At 37.9% G+C, this 16,790-nt stretch overlaps 1 protein-coding gene across 1 annotated transcript in view; it reads right to left on the bottom strand.

Moving 5' to 3' along the window:
* Positions 1–5,849: 5,849 nt before the first annotated feature.
* The window catches only part of LOC128021652 (solute carrier organic anion transporter family member 1C1-like), a 12,018-nt gene continuing 1,077 nt past the window's right edge, over positions 5,850–16,790 (bottom strand). Inside the window, exons 2-10 of the mRNA XM_052608958.1 lie at positions 16,471–16,569; positions 13,240–13,443; positions 7,754–7,918; positions 7,479–7,674; positions 7,202–7,361; positions 6,906–7,090; positions 6,488–6,552; positions 6,220–6,337; positions 5,850–6,122 (exon numbers count right to left, since the gene is read on the bottom strand). Coding sequence (XP_052464918.1) covers positions 5,951–6,122; positions 6,220–6,337; positions 6,488–6,552; positions 6,906–7,090; positions 7,202–7,361; positions 7,479–7,674; positions 7,754–7,918; positions 13,240–13,443; positions 16,471–16,569 — 1,364 coding nt within the window. The 3' untranslated portion in view covers positions 5,850–5,950. The remainder of the gene's footprint in view (positions 6,123–6,219; positions 6,338–6,487; positions 6,553–6,905; positions 7,091–7,201; positions 7,362–7,478; positions 7,675–7,753; positions 7,919–13,239; positions 13,444–16,470; positions 16,570–16,790) is intronic.

The following is a 16,790-nucleotide window of genomic DNA, read 5'->3' as shown; positions in this document are numbered from 1 at the left end:
ACCACAGGGTTGTGGTGGTCTTCTGCTCCGCCCTGGGGGGCGTCCGTCCTGACCGCACGGTTATGGTGGTCTTCTGCTCCGCCCTGGTGGGCGTCACGTGATGTCCTTCTTGGACTTGTATTTTTGTGTTTATATTTTGTTGTTCTCCTGTCTGTGTCTTTCTTTCTGTTTCCTCCTATGGACCTGGCCCTCCGTCCCTCCCCCTGATCCTCCGCCGGTCCACCTCCCTCCTGGGTTTCTAGTCTGTGTCTTTCGTTCTGTTTCCCTCTAAGGACCTGGCCCTCCGACCGTCCCCCTGATCCTCCGCCAGTCCACCACCCTCCTGGACTCCTTGTTTTGTGTTGCACTTCTCTTGTCTCTGTTTTACAATTTTCCCTGGTCCTCTTGTTTCTGTTTCCCCATTCTACCTGTTCCTCTTGTCTCTGTTTTCCCCATTTTTACCTGGCCTTCCGTCCCTCCCCCTAGTCCTCTGCCGCTCCACCTCCCTCCTGATCTCTTTGTGTTTTTGGTTTTCCGTTGGGTTCGGGTGGAGCTTCTGGCAGCTGCTCCGTGGAGTAGGGGGTAATGTCACGCTGTCTAGTGTCTGTTTCCCTGGGTGTCCACTAGTGGACTCACTTCTTCTTGGGCACTTCACCGTAGGCACTAGAATTCCTCTAGTCTGTTCCTGTCTTCACAGTAATTGCACTCCTGTTAGTTGCACCAGATGCAGTCACTTTATTGCCATTAGCTCCCTATAAATACTAAAATACGAGTCCTCTCGTATTCCGAGTCCCTTTTCCTGTCCCTTTCCTTTGTTTGTATTGTTTGGACTGTCTTTTTGGTTTTGACCTTGGCTGTATTCAGGCCCGTCGCGACAAGGCAGGCAAACCAAGCAATTGCTTGTGGCCCCGAGCTGACCTGGGGCCCCAAGACAACGACTGGTTAAGAATAAAATGCAACGACACTGTGTAATGACACTGTTATCGGGATCGCCCTCAAGGGGGCCCCTCTCAATAGTCGCTGACAGCAGCCAGCCAACCAAGTGATCTCTGCTTTTTTTTTCCGAACGGAAGGAATATGGTTACTGTAATATGTTTTTTTTTTTTTTTTTTTACGGGATAAGGAAAACACAGATCAGAAATCGCATACTGCAAGGAGTCAGCAGTGTTTTGACTTGAGGGCTCAGGCAAATGTAAAGAGAACTTCGTTTTGATTGCAAGAATCACGGAATCCAGTCATTGAAACATGATTTACAGTTTAACTCAGAATGACACGTAATTTGCCAAATTTTGAATGAATGAATTAAAAATAGGTCATTGCACTTACATCAAACCACGATAACGACTAATATCTGTACATATTAAGCCGGAACAGTCTGTTTAAATATGAATCCTGCATGTTCTGCGTGTCTCTGTTAATGAAAGGAGCAGAAGCGCGTCCTCCTTTATTAACACACTGAAGCATGCGTGACGCTCGCGGGGATTTCAGTCTCGCGTCTGCTGTCTCACTAAATGAGGATGTGAACACATGAACATCATCTCCAGAACTGCTCTGACAGTCACTTCATGAGCATTTGACCCTTTTGATTTGAGTCACATTACATACACAGAGCTGTAAAGGTACGTCAACCCGTCAAAATAAAAGTCCTGTTTTAGACAAGTATTTGCCAGAGATGTATTACTATTGTTCAGCAGAATGTACATAGCCTAATACTAAAAAAAAATCTAATATTATTTTAATTTTATTTTTTTTAAGGTTTAATCACACAATTTCTTCAATGTTTTATTTTTAATAGTTAATCCCCTTTGTTTAACAAAAAGTTAAGTTTGCTTAATTTTCAATAATTAAAGGATAAATTAATGTTTGGTGTTTAATGTGCATCTCAGAAAACGCTTTATTTAAAAACCCACCTGAATGGCACTTAAATGCACTTAATTCATCTGCCAACTTTATTGTCATTGTTCAAAGTACAAGTACAGACAGAGAAACAATGATTAATAATTAAATGTTTATTTTTGATGTATGCATTGCATTCTATGCATTTAAAAAATTCTAAAAAAGGAAACTTAGTTGTTAATTTAACGCACCCCTGAGCTGGTAATAGTGACCTCTTTCAATATGCTAACAGTGAAATGCTAAAACGTACTTCACAGGTAATTTCAGATTTTTGTTTCAATTATTTCCCAGCTACACCATCAACTTCATCCTCAACATCAACAGATGCATCACTGCTCAGTGCTGATGTTTCCTCTATATAACACAAGGTACCACAAGCTCGATAATTATAGCTGATATCCTGCACAGCCCAGAGTTTAAACTGATAAGTGTGTGCTGTCATATTATTAGAAGAAGAAAAAAAAAACAGTGCAAATCACTATTGAATTCCCAGCAAACTATTTTTTCAAGCAGTATTTGCACTGTAAACCTTTTTTTATTTATATAAAGTGCGGGTGAACTTAAACTGTATGGCTATGCTGTGGTTCCTGTAGGCCTTGCGTGCGTTGGGGGGGGGGCTCTCTATGTCCATTTTGCTTGGGGCCCCTAAATTCCTTCAAACGGCCCTGGCTGTATTCGACAACGATTTGGATTGCCTTTTTATTATAATACCTGCAATTGGATCTCTTGCTCTCCCTGTGTCTCTCTGGGTACACAATCGTCACAGAAACAAATGTGGTGAAAACTGAACATGCAGAATTCATAGTGAAGCCACCTGTTATACCTGTCACCCTATGGGAAACAGTGATTGAGAAAAACTAATTATTTTTTGAGTGATTCATATATATACATATTATAAAAAAGGACTAACAACTTTATTTCAATATAGAACACAACAATTGTTGCACATGAGTGCCTATATATATATATATATATATATATATATATATATATATATATATATATATATATATATATATATACACACACACACACACACACACACACACACACACACACACACACACACACACATATATATATATATATATATACAGTATTGTTCAAAATAATAGCAGTACAATGTGACTAACCAGAATAATCACGGTTTTTCGTATATTTTTTTATTGCTACGTGGCAAACAAGTTACCAGTAGGTTCAGTAGATTCTCAGAAAACAAATGAGACCCAGCATTCATGATATGCACGCTCTTAAGGCTGTGCAATTGGGCAATTAGTTGAATTAGTTGAAAGGGGTGTGTTCAAAAAAATAGCAGTGTGGCATTCAATCACTGAGGTCATCAATTTTGTGAAGAAACTGGTGTGAATCAGGTGGCCCCTATTTAAGGATGAAGCCAACACTTGTTGAACATGCATTTGAAAGCTGAGGAAAATGGGTCGTTCAAGACATTGTTCAGAAGAACAGCGTACTTTGATTAAAAAGTTGATTAGAGAGGGGAAAACCTATAAAGAGGTGCAAAAAATGATAGGCTGTTCAGCTAAAATGATCTCCAATGCCTTAAAATGGAGAGCAAAACCAGAGAGACGTAGAAGAAAACGGAAGACAACCATCAAAATGGATAGAAGAATAACCAGAATGGCAAAGGCTCAGCCAATGATCACCTCCAGGATGATCAAAGACAGTCTGGAGTTACCTGTAAGTACTGTGACAGTTAGAAGACGTCTGTGTGAAGCTAATCTATTTTCAAGAATCCCCCGCAAAGTCCCTCTGTTAAAAAAAAGGCATGTGCAGAAGAGGTTACAATTTGCCAAAGAACACCTCAACTGGCCTAAAGAGAAATGGAGGAACATTTTGTGGACTGATGAGAGTAAAATTGTTCTTTTTGGGTCCAAGGGCCACAGGCAGTTTGTGAGACGACCCCCAAACTCTGAATTCAAGCCACAGTACACAGTGAAGACAGTGAAGCATGGAGGTGCAAGCATCATGATATGGGCATGTTTCTCCTACTATGGTGTTGGGCCTATTTATCGCATACCAGGGATCATGGATCAGTTTGCATATGTTAAAATACTTGAAGAGGTCATGTTGCCTTATGCTGAAGAGGACATGCCCTTGAAATGGTTGTTTCAACAAGACAATGACCCAAAACACACTAGTAAACGGGCAAAGTCTTGGTTCCAAACCAACAAAATTAATGTTATGGAGTGGCCAGCCCAATCTCCAGACCTTAATCCAATTGAGAACTTGTGGGGTGATATCAAAAATGCTTTTTCTGAAGCAAAACCAAGAAATGTGAATGAATTGTGGAATGTTGTTAAAGAATCATGGAGTGGAATAACAGCTGAGAGGTGCCACAAGTTGGTTGACTCCATGCCACACAGATGTCAAGCAGTTTTAAAAAACTGTGGTCATACAACTAAATATTAGTTTAGTAATTCACAGGATTGCTAAATCCCAGAAAAAAAAAAATGTTTGTACAAAATAGTTTTGAGTTTGTACAGTCAAAGGTAGACACTGCTATTTTTTTGAACACACCCCTTTCAACTAATTGCCCAATTGCACAGCCTTAAGAGCGTGCATATCATGAATGCTGGGTCTTGTTTGTTTTCTGACAATCTACTGAACCTACTGGTAACTTGTTTGCCACGTAGCAATAAAAAATATACTAAAAACCTTGATTATTCTGGTTAGTCACATTGTACTGCTATTATTTTGAACAATACTGTATATATATATATATATATATATATATATATATATATATATATATATATATATATGTGTGTGTGTGTGTGTATGTATGTATGTATGTATGTATGTATATATAATTTATTTTTATTTATTTGTTCATCACCATGTGCCTTGAGGAATTAATTTATGGAATTGCACTGTTGTTTAGCTGGACTGGCCAGAACACTATACTTTTGGTTAGGGTCACTCACAGTTGCTCACACTGCTTCTCTGTGTTACAGTTAAATCCAAAGTGTTTATCAACTTTGACCCCAGGCTATACGCTCAGTGAAATGTTACCCAAAAAGCTAATAGGAACATGGCCTCTCTGCTAATGTAATGGGTACTTGTGATGGTGAACACATTCTCTTCATTACCTCAACAACTCTCACTGATGAGTCAGTCAAGGTCATATTTGTAATTTTCAGGAACAGGAATAGACATGTGGACTGAACATAACATTCCTAGACTGTCATAAATACCTGTGGTAATGACTGAGAGCTTTAATGTTGTGTTAGGAGTGGTTGTTATACGTACACATGACAAAAAAATACTCCCAGCTATAATGAAACTCAATAAAGGGATAATTCAGCCCAAAACTAAAATTCTGTAAACATTTCCTCACCCTCATTTTGTTTACAAAAATGCATGCATTTCTTTCTCCTTCAGAACTCACTCAAGAGGAGTTTCAAATCACACATTTAGGCTTTGGGCTGGTAATTAAAGAGGCTGACATTACAGCAATTAACAGGAACATGAGGGCATACTTAACAAAAAATTAATACTAAATATGCCACACTCATGGCTGTCTTCCATTTTAAATTTTGTATGACCTTTCCTCAACTTTGCTTCATCTAATGGACTCAGATGTACTGTACATAATTGCTTATTTTGTGTGATTGGCCCTTTCTGCTGGAATTCATTAAGTGGATTTAAATGGAATGTCCTGCCCCTTATGTAAAGCTTATTAGATAACTTGGAAAATATATGTGTGCGTGTGTGTGTTTCCCTCAGACACAAACATAGAAAATAGCATTTACAAGTTAACAAAAAAGAAATACATTATAACATCAAATATTTGTATGTATTAATAAATACAACACAGTAATGACAGTGAGAGCTAAAGTTGTTTACAGCATTTATTTACTCGTGGGCAAATCACCATATAAATTAAATAATAAATAAAAAAGAGACATAACTCTGACTCTCAGATGAATGGCATGATTTTCATGAACCTAGCCACAGATATAAAATAATAAAAGTGTTTGTCATCATATTTTGAAAATGACCCAGGAACAATAAATCAATAATAAAAATAAAAATAAAACAACGACATCGCAGAACATTATTTTATATTATTTTCCTGTTCTGGATCACGTAGCATAGGGTATTGGAGTTCTATGTCCTTGGACATTTTCTCATCGTACTGTACTTTCTTCTTAATCTGTGTGGTGAAAATCCATAAAAGGGTATAGCTAAATGCCTGAAGAGAGCTCACCAGTCCCAGAAATAGGTACCTGATGGGGGCAAATAAAATTTTATTACACATTAATTAGGGTTTTATTACACATTCATATTAGGGCTACATAGCATCATCCTGCTAGATCTGCTCACCTGAAAGTTTCAATGTCATACATTCTGCATGCACCTCTTTCACCGCTTTTATTTTGGCCCCATTTCAGACAGGTTGTGTCAATAAGAGCTCCAAAGCAAATGGGAGCAGGAATGCCACCTTTAAAAGCAATAAATTAAACTTAAAATAATCCTGTGGCTTAATGCATGTTTAAGACAAGAAAAATATAAAGATCTGTGACATATTTGTAAGTTTCCCCTCATGAAAAACAATGTTTTGCAGTATTAGCAAATCCATATATTAACTTACCGAAGACTCTTAAAACTAACAGAAATATTCCCATTGAGAGAGACTTCAGCATAGGATCCACAATCCTGCAAGAACATATTTCATACAGATAATTGTATATTATATACAGTATATGTACAATTGCGATTACAATCATCCACACAACCAATTCTCAATTTTTATTTTTAATTAAAATAATACATTTTGTATGAAGATATTTATATAATTAATTTCTGGCCTCAATGCATTGTGAGTAGGATTTCCAACCTTGACTCTTAAGATTAACCAACCAACTCACAGCTTGTTTGTTTGTTTATTTAAACAATGAAGGTTATACAATATTTGAAACTGATTCAAATACAATATAGGCCACTGAAAATAGGGAACAAGCATAAGGAGCAACTGCATTACAGTATGATGGAAACAAATTAAACAGTACCTCAATGAGATGAGGAAGAAAGGAACTGTGCCCAGACAGTAAACAAAGAAGGCGAGAGACTGCAGTGCCAGATAGATGTAGAACATTTTAGTGCAGCTACTCTCTCGCGAACACTGTCCAAGCACTGCAGAGGAATTCCCAGAAGTCAGTCCCCAGCTCTGGATACATGTACAGCCATGGAATGTCTGACAAACGTGTAAGTGTGTAAATAAATACATACAAACATAAATAAAGTAAAAAAAAAAAAAAAAATGTAACAAAGAATTTGTCATCAAGTGTTAAAAGTAGCTGTTCACCATATTCTGTCTTGTACCCAGAGTGGAATTGCAGCCAGCATGACAAGGAGAGATGTAGGTCACTCCGTTCTGTCCACACACTGGATCCCATAGGAAGTCAGGACACCCAGCATTGCAAGAAGTAAGTAAATCATGGCTTACATCTTGAACTTCAAAAGTTCTGCCACATAAACAATTTATTATATTAAACCCTAGGCAGGAAATTAAATGGATAGGTGTATATTTTCCATGATTCAAAAATATTTATACAATGACTATAAATATGAATAAAAAATACCTTTGATATGGCACCGTGATCCCAGCGACATCTATGTTTTCACAGCTGAGAGCAAAGTAAGGTATTATGCAAACCAATGAGGTTACAGAGGTGAAAAACATCAGTCTTGCAGATCCCAGCAGACCTAGTTTAAACCTCTTCATTATCCAGCCACTGAGGAACATACCCAGAACCAGTGGTGGAATAGACATCACTCCTGCACATATAAGCACAGCTAGTTTAAACAGCTAGCAATAATAATAATAATAATAATAATAATATACAGCAACTGTTACCTATGAGAAAATTGGTCTTTGATGCGCTTTGTCCAAACTGCTGCTCCAAATACTTTGGTGTGTAAGTTATAGAAATGACAAAGGCATTGAATGCCAAAACACTGCAAATCAGGTGCAGGATATAGATCCCACTGGTGAACAGATGCTTTATAGATGGCCAAAAATCTAAATAAACAAAACAAAACAAAACAAAAAACAAGCAAATAAGCATAATTTTCATAACAAAATAAATTGTATATATATATATATATATATATATATATATATATATATATATGAACATTGTATTCATAATAATAATAATAACACTTAATGGAGAATCTAATGGTCACCTTTTGAATATACAATTATATCCAGTACCTTCTCCACTAATATTGGTTCAAAGGTGACTGTGAAAATAAATCTGCATCGTTTAACTTTTTAATCTTACATAAAAAACACAAAAATAAATCACATAATTCTAACTTATCATTGAAGTAAAACAATGGAAAGTGAGGGGAAACACATGAATTAAATCAGGAAGTTCCCCTTCAGGAACTTGAGCTATGTCAAATGCTATGGGTATGTCTTCAGTGTAAACACGCTCTGAATCATGTGTGTAATCAGTCCAATGGATTGGCAAGACATCACTAGTGGGGTGACCAGGAATCTTAAAAGCACCTGCAGTGGAAACAAGCATAAGCTTTCTGTCATTCAGCCAGCACTCTGTGTGTGTTAGTTGCTATTTGTTGTAAGCCTTGTTGTTTGTCCCACTTTAAAGCTCCAATGTGTCTAAAGCTTCAGCCAAAGTGAAGCATCTGGGCAAGAGTAGACAGCCTTGTAGGCTGTGTGTTCCTCCCCGCCAACTGTACATTTCAAGTGGGGATATACACAGTCTGTGCTTTGTCTGCTCAGGAGTGAAGCACGCAGGGTCAGCTGGCTTTTGCCACTGCATACGCTTTTCTCTCTTTAAGGAGGGAGCCTTCACCAGCGTTCCTTGAAGCGGAGTGGCGGCTGCTCTCGTGATGGCACTGGACCCACCAGATCCTGGGAGAGGTTTCTTGCCCCCAGGGAGAGGGCTCAATGCTCCACTTGTCTTCCTTGTCTTCAGGCTGAACCACAGAAAAGCAAACTGGATGAATGCTTTCGGCAGACTAAGCCGCCACCTCCATGCTGGAGCCTTCCTTACTTCCCTGATATCCTCACCAAGATGTCAAGGTAGTCGGCCCACCTCTTCAACCCTGCCACGTTATTATGCCAACTTGGTGGGGTTGAGTGAGCATGGCTACAGGGTGATGCCCCAGATTGAGCAGACGTTTGTGAGCTATCTGTCCCCTGGTGGACATCGTCCTTGAAGGCTCCGGCATTGCCTTCTAAGCCACTGCGTACCATGTCAGCACTGGTGGACAAGGGGTAAATGGCAGCGGGTCAGGCTGGTGCATGTCGGCAATGAAATGGCCATGTTACAGGCACAGAAGCCTACCTGCTGAAAGAGCAGCCTGTCTGATATGAAGAAGATGGACGGGGTCTTCCTTTTAACCACCCGTATGCACCTTCTTCCTGTTTGGCGATGCCGTCAATACCATTATCAAAAGGTGCCACGGGCTCGTAAACCCACCCATGGTACTTCCGGGCTCAGCACTCTCCAATGAGCACTTCTCTCAGTCACTGCCTGGAAATGTAGTGGTACTAAGAGCCTCGCTACCTCTAAGGAGGTCTCTAGAGCAGCTAGTTCGGCTGTCCCCTGTTGGTTCTCTGCTTCAGGACACTGAGCTTGTCGCTCTGATTACACCAGAGGTCAGTCTCGAGAGTGTGGAACCTACTGCCAAATGTGTCTCTGTGGGTCCTGCACACTGTATAGAGAGGCTACAGAATCCAGTTTGGTTTTCTTCCGCCTCAGTTCAATGGGGTGATTCCCACTCTAGAAGACCCAGAGCAGGTTCTGGTAATGGAACAAGAAGTGAACACTCTCTTGAGGAAGGAGGTCATCGAGGTGGTCCCTCCTCAAGAAATACAGTCCAGGTTCTACTGCCGGAACTTCATCATTCCGAAGAAGGATGGAGGGTTGTGTCACATTTTAGATCTGTGTCTAAAGTTCAGGATGCTCACTATAAAGCAAGTTGTGTCTCAGATCAGGTCCTAGGGCTGGTTTGTCACGACTGCAGTTAAACAGTTTATTAGGAACAATCAAAGATGACTTTCAAAGCAGAATTTTTATAATCATTACTCCAGTCACACGATTCTTCGGAATTCATTCTAATATTCTGATTTGCTACTCAAAAAAAACATTTATTATTATTATTATTATTATTATTATTATTATTATTATTATTATTATTATTATTATTATTATCATCATCATTAATGTTGAAAAGAACTGAGAATATTGTTTTTTTTTTTTTTTTTTTGATGAATTGAAAAAACAGCATTGTCTTAACATAATTATTGTATTTATCATCACTTGTGTGCTTAATAAAAGTTTTAATTTCTATATATACTGACTTCAAGCTTTTGAATGGTATAGTGTATATTGTTACATTTGGAAGCTTAAAATGTATCTTTGATCACAGGAAACAAATTAAATGTAAAATATATTCAAATAGAAAGCAGTTATTTCAAATAGTACAAATACTGAACAATATTACTGATTTAGCAAACTGGTATTGACTGGTATTGTGTAATGTTCAAATATATAAAATGAATATCACATAACTAGCATTTCCAAAGTGTATATTTTTTATGTGCTCTCAAATAAACTAAATGATAAACTACATTATTAACATTATTTTGATGGTCACTGATACTAGTAGTGCAGTAGAACATTTAGATGATGTGAATGAAACTTCATAATGTTTTAATTGATTATACATTAATCAGGAATTATAGTTTGGAAAAAGTCTAACTAGTAAAATGTGAACAGTTTGTGTGAAAACTAATACAAGTAGATTAAAAAAAAAATATTGGGTAATTTTCTGGGGAAATCCAAAACTCAAATCCTGAGGTTTTTAAAAAAAAAAAAAAAAAAAAACTTGAATAACAGTCTCGCTGCTTTGTTTTCTGTGGTACGGGCGTTTACATGCTGCGAGCTTCACGTGGAACATTATAATATCAATAGTTCGTTTAGCGCGTGGGCATGGTCACATTAGATATAATGAAGGGAGAAGTGAAAGACGTGAAAGTGTTGTTTTCATATGGATAACTTTATCACAGAATATTTGTTTATTAAGACTTGCTTAGTTTAAAAGTAGACATGTCAAGCTTTCTATGGACATATCATGACTCTTTGTTGAGTATTTGCGGAGTAACATTTCATTTTAATGATGCGTTTCTAAATGAAGATCACCGCAGACCAAGGCTGCAGACAGTGCACCCTGATTGTCCCTAAGGTTCCCTCCTGGACGCAAGTTCTGAATGCATACATCCACAGAATTGCTCTGTGGACAAGGGCGGACCAACTGCTGCTATGAGATGCTGCGTCTCAGTGCCATACTGGAAGAGGAGGTCTGTCTATAATATCCTAATGCAGGGTGAAGAGGAGAGTTTGAGTGGTCAAAGACTCTCCAAGGATCATAGCTGGAGAACTGCCTATATATATATATATATATATATATATATATATATATATATATGCAAAATTATTGAATCATAATTTCTATTATACATTTTTAACCCAATTTTGCTTCTTTGCTTGCAATCAGATAATAATAATAACAATAATAATAATAATAATAATTCCTTACATTTATATAGCGCTTTTCTAGGCACTCAAAGCACTTTCCATTGTCAGGGGCTATCTCCTCATCCACCACCAGTGTGCAGCATCCATTTGGATGATGCGACGGCAGCCATATTTTGGCAGAACGCCCACTACACCCCAGCTTATTGGTGGAGAGGAGACAGAGTAATGAAGCCAATCAGCCGATTTGGGGATTGTTAGGTGGCCATCATGGTCAGTGGCCAATGGGTGAATTTTGCCAGGATGCTGAGGTCTCACCTCTACTCTTTTTGAAAGACAACCTGGGATTTTTAAAGACCACAGAGAGTCAGGACCTCGGTATAACGTCTCATTCAAAGGACAGTGCTTGTTGACAGTATAGTGTCCCCATCACTACATTGGGACACTAGGACCCACACCGACCACAGGGTGAGCACCCCTTGCTGGCCTCACTAGCACCTCTTCCAGCAGTAACCTAGTTTTTCCCCGGAGGTCTACCATCCAGGTACTGACCAGGCTGAGCCCTGCTTAGCTTCAGTGGGCAACCGGTCTTGGGCTCCAGGGTTATATTGCTGTCGGCAAAGATAATTTTAAGCCGCTGAACTCTGGGAAAGTTTTATTTTTCCAATAATCCAGTAAGCAAATGCATTCAAACAGTGCATCCAAAATACCGCTAATATAAAGGAAACTAGGCTTACATCAGAAATTGCAAAGAAAACAGAGACTTGCGTTGTGTTTTCAGTGAATTATTCATTCCAGTGTGTTTGGCTTTTAAACACAAGGTCTGTAATATTCTGTGTTTGTCTCTGAAGCCCTCACACATCACACACGCTGTGTGAAGTACAGACTGAATGCAATGTCAACACATTCCACTGCTCTATGGCCAGATGAGACGCAAATTATGTTTTCTTGACTGGATAACCACTGTCTCACTAGTAAAGTTTTGATGGATGAAGACTGCACTCAAGGTAAAGACGATTGCGGTGGCGTACATGAGTGAGTTCTGTCAATGATTTGCTGATGTGCACAGAAACCTGCCAAATGTCCTGGACATCTTGTTCAGATACTGTACATGGCATCATGGATTCTATCAAATATCAACAGATAAACATTTTTTCAACATGACCACCTCTGTTATAAATTGTATAGTGGGCCATGGTTGGATATTCTATCAGGACAATGATCCAAAATGAAAATCAGAACCAAGACAAAAATGTGTCACTGAGCACAAATTAAAGCTTCTGCCATGTCCATCCCAGTTCCCAGACCTGAGCCCTATAAAAATGAGTGGGGTGAACTAAAGAGAAGAACTACCAACATGGAGCTGATAATCTGAAGGATCTGTAGTGATTATGGATGAAGGAATGGTCTCTGATCTCTTGTCAGCTGTTCTCCAAACTTATTAGGAATTATACTGTAGGAGAAACTCAGAGCTGTTACCTTGGGAAAACAATTTTGCAATAATTGGGTGCCAATAATTGTACACACACACACACACACACTTTCCATTATTTTACTTCAATGATAGGTTAGAATTTTGTGAATTTTTTGAATGTTAGATCAAAAGGATGCACAATGATTATTTATTTTCTCTGCTCATATTTACCAAGGGTGCCAATATTAGTGGTGGGCACTGTAATCATTATATATAATATGTCAAGCTATAAAATGTCACACAAACCTTTAAGCGTATCTAAGTAGTTCATACAACTGCACTATACAAATCATTGACTATGTTAGATTTAATTAGACCTTAATTCTACCGTTTGTGGTCAGTGTATCTTTGACATACCTTTGGCAATCTCTGTAATGCTGAGTGTTTGCTTGTGTTCGTTTGAGGGGTGATATGCTTTAGAGGTTTGGGGGTTTTCAGGTAAAGATTTTGGCAGGAACCAAAGAGGCAAAGCAGCAAGAAGAGTCAACAGCCCAGAAACCACATAACCCAGCCACCAGGCCCCAACCCAGCGAGAGTCCTGAGGGGTGATGGTCACACTGTCTGATAATGAGAAAAAAATATTTAAATAAACAAAATATCTGTTAAACATATTACACCTCCACCGGGCTCTGTCTTCATCTGTTGTTTCCATGTATGGCTCCCATACTGGCTGTCCATAAATTCCATCAGTTCTTTCAGGTTAAGCTCTTTTGTTATCATACATACCTGTTCACTATACATAACTTGCAATTAAGTAATAAACCCAACTCCACTTGAGATTACAATCAAACTCTGTGTGATGTATACCTTAAAGAAGCCCAAGCCTTTATCATTAACCCATTGGGATTTAAAATGCATTTCCTCCTCCTCAAAACAGCGACCTAATCTTCATCCTGGCCATCTCTCTCTCACAGACCAATCATCCTTACTTCTGTTCTGCCGGTGAGTTCTTCCTTTAGTCCCTTTTTCTAATCATAGATGCTGCCTGTGGGCTATACTTTCTGGTAACAGAAGGTTCCATTATACTTTTTGTTTTGGCCACAAAAACCCAAGCTTTTAATCATCCTTCAATATTTCACCAGCTCCTCCTTGGCATTTTCACTAGCTTTTTTCATGGCTCTTTTCACGGACTTTCTTTGGGTCATTCTTCTCTATGGTTTAAAATAGTCCAACCAGTTCCACAATGGCCTCTTATGTTGGACTTTCCTAATTTGGTTTCTGCTGATTCCCCAGGGAATCATATTTTCCCAGAGCTACAAGAGCAATTTACTCTCCTGTTCAAATTCTCCCAAGTCTCCTCTTCCTTTGCCCACTCAGCCAAATTCTTTGAGTTCTCCTATCCAGATTGCCTACCCTAGTTTGATTGCTATACTGGGATTTCCTAAGCCACATACTCCACTGGCTCCCCTGAGGCCTCTTGCCTCTACCAGATCCCAATGGTCTTCCTGCTCCAACTGCGCAAAACAGGGTGGTCCCCTGCTCTAGAACTGAACCTCCTACTCTAACATGTCCATTGTTATATTCATATACCATGGTATTTACATGGTACTCTAGGGTTCTTTAAAGAGTAAGTACTACAGTGGTACGTCAAAAAAAAAAAAATATATATATATATATATATATACATATAATAATAATAATAATAATTTTAAAAAAAAATCCAGCACCCTTGTGATGAAGGGATCTTTAATAATTAAAAAGTGTTATTGTTTCGACCTAAGAGACTTACTCAGGGTATTCAATGCACATAATACATAAACATAAAAAAAATTATTCTCTCAAGATGTCACACAAATTAATAAGTGTTAACTATTCAAAAGCAACAATCACCCAATCAGAGTTGATCCACATCACCATTAACATATTTTACACATAGAAAGGAGACATACAACACACTTAAGTCTCTGCTGCAAATCAGAAAAAAATTTATAAAAATGTAAGTTCAAGTTAAGTTCAGGTCTATGCTCAAAAAGTCTGACAGTTAACGGGTTAAACCACTATCACAAAAAGTCCTAAAAAGAAAAATCCTCATTCTTACCCTTTGGAAAAATAATTTACAAATAAAAAAACCCAAAAGCTTCCCACTTCCTTCTTATACAATCAATATTACTTCCTCGTATATTCTGTTTAACCTTTTCAATTCCAACAAAGATAAAAATATATATATTTTATGGTTATGTTCACACACACAAAAAAAGGTCTTTCAGCAGGACTATATTTTTTCCATTAATTGCACTTCTGTGTTCTGTTATCCTTTCTTTTAATGAACAGGATGTTTAACCAACAAACATTTTGTTAAAGTGACGTGACATTCAGCCATGTATGGCAGTATTCACCCATACTCAGAATTCATGCTCTGCTTTTAACCCATCCAAAGTGCACGCATACAGAGCAGTGAACACACACACACTGTGAAAACACACCCGGAGCAGTGGGCAGCCATTTATGCTGCGGCACCCAGGGAGCAGTTGGGGGTTTGGTGCCTTGCTAAGAAAAATAGCTCCTTCATTGTTCAATGTAAAAAAAAACATACTTTGTTAGTTTTAAACTAGCTCTATTCGTCGGAGAATCGAACCCCGGTCAGTGTGACAGGCGGAGATACTGTCCACTATACTAAGGAGGAGCTGTACATGGACATTGAATTATATAAATCACATTATTTGTCTTACATGTTAACAAACTCTTGAAATGGCTTGAAATAGCTCTTAGGCCCGAAATGCATAGGTATTTTTTATTATTATTAAAGTTCCCTTCACCACAAGTGGTGCTACACTATTGTATATATATATATATATATATATATATATATATATATATATATATATATATATATATATATATATATATATATATATATATATATATATATATATCACTCAATATTGCGTACTGAGTGAGCGGAGCGCCTATAGTGGAAAACGCAGGTTTTAAGAACATGCTTAATGTAATTGAGCCCCGTTACAATATTCCTTCACGAGCCCATTTCAGCCAGACTGTAATTCCTGCTTTGTTCCAAAAAACATAAGCCCTATAGAGAACCAATTGAGTAAAAACACTCAATATAAAGAGTTATAGAGTTCCATATACAAAGTTACATCTTTGTATTTGTTCATAACTACTACAACAATATAACATTTTCATTTTTTTTTATAAGGAGCTGTTTTTGTTTTATACAGTATGCTGCTAAGAAAAATAGCTCCTTCATTGTTCAATGTAAAAAAAACATACTTTGTTAGTTTTAATAAATAAAACGTTTTTTAAAAATCAAGGAAATGTATCTGCCAATTTTTTTCATTTTGCTGTATCTAAAACGTACCGAACCGTACCGAACCGTGACACCAGTGTACCGTATCGAACTGAACCGTGAATTTTGTGAACCGTTACACCCCTAATATATATATATATTTTTTTTATTTTACACTTTCTGTACTGTTTCTACACACCTTGTGTAAAGTTTCTCCAGATACCATTTTACATGTCAAAACTAAGAAAGCAATTTTTTACTTCTTTTTGATTCTTGTTTTGTGAGTTACCACTAAGAAGGGTGTATACCAATTCTAATTTGGCAATATACCAGTTTTAACTCACCTTGATTCACTAAGCCAATATCCACATATAGACTAGCACACAGAGATCCAAGTGAGTAACCGAAAATTGGCCCAATGCCTCCGATTGTGTGCAGACAACCTACAGAAAATAACAAAAGAAGAAAATGGACTACCGTATTTTTCGGACTATAAGTCGCACCTGAGTATAAGTCGCATCAGTCCAAAAATATGTCAGGATGAGGAAAAAAACATGTATAAGTCGCACTGGACTATAAGTCACATTTATTTAGAACCATGAACCAAGAGAAAACATTACGGTCTACAGCCACGAGAGGGCGCTCTATGATTTCAGTGTAGACT

This window comes from Carassius gibelio, chromosome A10 (genome assembly GCF_023724105.1).
Source record: "Carassius gibelio isolate Cgi1373 ecotype wild population from Czech Republic chromosome A10, carGib1.2-hapl.c, whole genome shotgun sequence".
Classification (NCBI taxonomy): domain Eukaryota; kingdom Metazoa; phylum Chordata; class Actinopteri; order Cypriniformes; family Cyprinidae; genus Carassius; species Carassius gibelio.
This window is presented reverse-complemented; position numbering and strand designations above follow the sequence as displayed.